The 4957-nt window shown below is 41.7% G+C and overlaps 1 protein-coding gene across 1 annotated transcript in view; it reads right to left on the minus strand.

Annotated features, from left to right (window-relative positions):
• LOC104386964 (DDB1- and CUL4-associated factor 12) overlaps positions 1-4623 on the minus strand; it is a gene marked incomplete at its 5' end in the record, with an annotated part of 11043 nt that extends 6420 nt beyond the window's left edge. The window contains 3 exons of the mRNA XM_009995645.1: positions 2386-2548; positions 3256-3321; positions 4430-4623. Of these exons, the coding sequence (XP_009993947.1) occupies positions 2386-2548; positions 3256-3321; positions 4430-4623 (423 nt within the window). The remainder of the gene's footprint in view (positions 1-2385; positions 2549-3255; positions 3322-4429) is intronic.
• Between the last annotated feature and the right edge of the window lie 334 nt (positions 4624-4957).

The following is a 4957-nucleotide window of genomic DNA, read 5'->3' on the forward strand; positions in this document are numbered from 1 at the left end:
CCTATGCAGGGTGAAAATTAGGAGAGCCAAAGCACAGCTAGAGCTCAAACTAGCTACAGCTGTTAGGGATAATAAAAAATGTTTCTATAAGTTCATTAACAACAAAAGGAGGATTAGGGAAAATCTCCATCCTTTATTGGATGCAAAGGGAATCTTAGTAACAAAGGATGAGGAAAAGGCTGAGGTGCTCAACACCTACTTTGCCTCAGTCTTTAGCAGGGGAACTAGCTGTTCCATGGATATAGAGCCACATGAGCTGGGAGACAGGGAGGAGATGCAGAATGAGGTCATCACAATTAAAGAGGAAATGGTCAGAAACCTACTACGCCACTTAGACGCACACAAGTCTATGGGACTGGATGGGCTACATCCAAGGGTGCTGAAAGAGTTGGCAGACATGGTCGCCAGGCCACTTTCCATTATTTACCTGAAATCCTGGCTAACTGGGGAGGTCCCAATGGACTGGAGGGCAGAAAATGTAACACCCATCTATAAGAAAGGCAGAAAGGAGGATCCGGGAAACTATAGACCTGTCAGTCTGACCTTGGTACCAGGGAAGGTCATGGAGCAGATCATCTTGAGTGTTATTAGAAGACATCTAGAGAATAACCAGGGGATCAGGCCCAGTCAGCATGGGTTTATGAAAGGCAGGTCCTGCCTGACAAACCTGATCTCCTTTTATAACCTGAAGACCCGACTATTTGACGAGGGAAAGGCTGTGGATATTATCTGTCTGGACCTCCAAAAAGCATTTGACACGATTCCCCATAGAACTCTCATAAAAATACTGGCTGCTCATGGCCTGGATGAACATACGATCTGTTGGGTCAAGCACTGGCTTGGATGGTCAGGCCCAAAGAGTGGTGGTCAATGGAGTCAAATCCAGCTGGGGCCAGTCACAAGTGGTGTTCCTCAGGGCTCAGTGTTGGGACCTTTCTGTTTAACATCTTATTGATGATCTCGATAAGGACATAGAGTGTATGATCAGTAAGTTAGCAGATGACACCAAGTTAGGAGGGAGTGTTGATCTGCATGAAGATAGGGAGGCTCTACAGAGAGACTTGGATAGATTGGATCGTTGGGCTGATGTTAATGGTCTGGGCTTCAACAAGGCCCAGTGCCGGGTCCTGCACTTGGGCCACAACAACCCCAGGCAACGCTCCAGGCTTGGGGGAGTGTGGCTGGGGACGGGTCGGGCGCCCAGGTGGCCAAGAAAGCCAGTGGCATCCTGGCTTGTATTAGAAATAGTTTGACCAGCAGAAGTAGAGAGCTGATTGTCCCCCTGTCCTCAGCACTGGTGAGGCCACACCTGGAGTATTGGGTCCAGTTTTGGGCACCTCAATTCAAGAGAGATCTCGAGGTGCTGGAGCGAGTACGGAGGAGGGCAACGAAGCTGGTGAAGGGCCTAGAGAATAAATCTTATGAAGAACGCTTGAAGGAGCCGGGAATGGTTAGTTTGAGGAAGAGGAGGCTGAGGGGAGACCTCATCAGTCTCTACAACTACCTGAAAGGTCATTGTAGAGAGGTTGGTCCCTTCTCACAGGTCATTAGCGACAGAACAAGAGGGAAGGGCTTCAAGCTGCAACAGGGCAGGTTTAGGCTGGACATTAGGAAATATTTTTTTTCACAGATAGAGTGGTTAGACACTGGAATAGGCTGCCCTGGGAGGTGGTTGAGTCACCATCTCTGGATGTGTTTAAGGGCCGTTTGGATGTGGTGTTGGTGGAGATGGTTTAGGGGAGAACTTTGTAGAGTAGGGATGATGGTTGGACTCGGTGATCCCAAGGGCCTTTTCCAACCTGAATAGTTCTATGATTCTATGGTTGAAAATAAAGAATATGGGAAGAAAAGCTTCTGGGACCATGCACCCTGCAAGCCCTCACACTTGGCTCTTTTGTAAGGTTCAATTTGACATACTGAATCCACATCAGAAAAGGAAAACAGCTTTAAACAGGGCTTTAAAATTACAAAGCAAGAATCACTCACAGCTCAGACTCCCAATATGATAGCACAGAGCAGACAAGATAGTATTTACAGTGGTACGAAGACTGGATTTGCTTTGAGATGAAGTAAAACAGAATAAGACACAGTAAAAAATAAATAAAGAGCCAGTTTTAAAAGCTCAGTAATATTTGGATAGTGTAGAATTTAGTTTATCATAAAATCACTAATGATGTCTATAATTAGATTTCAGAGTTGCTGTTAAGTTTTGTTTATTGGTTGCCCAAGGAATACTGTCATAAAAGCAAAACCTATATATACTGTTAATTATTTAGTCTATCACATGAAAAACCCTTCCTATTTATTAAAAGCTTATCTTACTGCAGTCTTAATAGCTACTTCTGCAAACACACCACTTGAAGCACCCTTTGACAAATTTCTTACCACTGCCTCGTTCTTTGGAACAGACGGATTTAACATTGTGAGAAGGCTGTCTGGGATCCAGAAAGGAGACATGTGCCTGTGATCCTACTGCATACACAGACCACTCCTGACCATAAGCCAAACACACATTCTCCCTGCAGTAAGGCAACTTTGTGGAAAGTAACTGGAAACAGAGGAAGGACAAATCAACACATTATGAGAAAAAAGCAAAATGTTAACAGAAAAATTCTATAAGCTATGTTCAAGGAAGTTGCAGTGAAAAAAAACAACATGCAGCTAAAAAGTAAGTTCAACACAATAGAACTTTAAGAGAAAAGCAACAACCTGACCCAGAGAAAAAAAAAATAATCTGAAGGAGATTGGATGCTTATCTGAACCAGAGATTATAAAGGCTGAAGCCAAATATTATGCAAAGAACAATGGACACTTTGGTAAATTGTTTTACATCTTTCTAAGCTGCTTTTATTCATTCAGCAGGTGCATACAGACATGATCTCTCAGCTGAAAAAGCTAACCTCATACACTAGCATAGATATTTCTGGGTTTGATCTGCAATTCCACTTAAATAAGTGCAACTTCCTTTATGAACACTGCTAATCAAGTATCCCTTATACTCTATGGAATGGTTCACTTCAGCTCACCCAGCACTGACAGAAAGTTAAGAGTATCTCCCACCCTCCAAAATAAGGGGAGTGAGGAGTTTCTCTCCCCAAGTTCTAATTTTTTGGACATTTCATTTTACGTAAAGCTTTAAAGTGTTTTACAAGCACTGCTGCTCTTTCTTCAGGCATTTAAAGGAGATGAAGAATGATGAACAGCCTTAACTGCTAGGCAATTTTTGAAACGTTACATCAACAAACAGAAAAGAACCTTTGATAGTGTGTGCTCTGTTTTCCAAAGATGAAAATACCCATCTAGGGACACGGCTCCCAGTTCCTATTAAAAAAAAAAGTAAGAGTTAGTTTCTGTATTATAGATGTCCTTACAAACTCACACTCTACTAGGCAGGCTGCGTACTCCAGATTGAACTCATCCATAATTCTGTACATGCTTATCAAGATACATTTTCTTTTTATATTGATCTTGATAGAACACACTACAGCACAAAAGTGCCAGATAGAACAAGAATTAAAAAAAACAGTAAATAACAAAAAATATCTTTCAAAAGCATGAATCTTGTTAGACAATCAAATAATGAATTATTAGACAGCGCAAGCTGGAGTTGGCAATCCTCTACAGCAGCTCCCACACTGATTCTGACCCTGAAGTAAATATTTCTTTCCAGGCACTGCTCTACTGGAAAAGCTACATGAAGTCTCCATCACAGAGGAATAGTTAACAGCTATAGTGAAAAATAAAGCCTGCAGGAGCACGATGCTTCTCATAGCACACACACCTTTGCTTCAGACCTTCTCTATTCTTTGAGGGCAGAAAGAAAATAGTGGGGGATGAACTGCTACTATCACTCGTCCCAGTACAATTAGTCTCTAGTAATAACAAGAGATCAGCATGGGGGAGGTTAACATTTACTGTTTGTCAAATGCCAAAAAAACAACTCCAAAGCAAGCATTGGTGCCTGCCCTGTGTCAGTCACCTCACTTGCTGAGCAATCCAGTACCAATTTAGCCATCAAAACAGCAACTGATTGAAAGTTAGCTGGTCTTCAGGAAAGGTGAAGGAAAGTAGCAAGAGCACTCAAGAGTAGGATTCAAGCTGCAAGAGGTGTTTTGGTGCTTTATATGCTTCTTGTAAACATTCCCCATCTGCTCCCTTTAGGATGCAAGTCTAAAATCAAACCCACAGGAAAGCTGTTCCTTCTGAAAACATTTTTTTAATTTTTTTTTTCTACTGGACTTCTCCAAGCACTTGGGGCAAAAGCAGACATAGCAGACAAAGATGATCATCTCATATGAGAAAGATGCAAAACAATCAGGGGGGAAAAATTAGGTTGCTTCTCCAGTATATTTGATTTAGATTGCTTTTTTTTTGTTGTCTAATACACATAAACATAGGACTTCTCAACTGTCTTGCTTATCTTACTGACCTTGTTCTTACTGTTGAAAGCCAACGCTCGGACCTTGCAGTTGTCAGGATTGGTGTTCTCCTTGGGGATATCCTTCAAAGCCCTGTGTGTTATGTGGGCATAGACAGGAACTTGAGAGATATTATGTCGAGCATTGCTTTTGGACAACACATCCTCTGTGACTTCCCAGAGACCCATTGAACCATCCCGGGAACCTGAACAAATAGTCCATAACAGCATTTCATATATACATAATTCCTCTTTTTAAAAAAGGAACTGCAATAAACAATAGGGTATGAAAGAAAGGATATTATTACTATTGATTTAATCTAACTCAACACACTGTTGGTGCTTATATATTATTAAAAAACCACATTATTTTACTGAGCTGTAAAGTTCATATCATTGTGAACTCATTGTCAACTGGTTTGTCTGCATAGTCTATGTGGTTTCCAAGCAGCTAGATCACCTAATCTGTTTTCAAACTGATTTGACATCTCTCAGCTGACAATGGCATCTCTCAACTCTGCACACTCCAGAGCTGACGCT

The sequence above is a fragment of the Chaetura pelagica genome, unplaced genomic scaffold (assembly GCF_000747805.2).
Source record: "Chaetura pelagica isolate M959 unplaced genomic scaffold, ChaPel_1.0 scaffold834, whole genome shotgun sequence".
Classification (NCBI taxonomy): Eukaryota; Metazoa; Chordata; class Aves; order Apodiformes; family Apodidae; genus Chaetura; species Chaetura pelagica.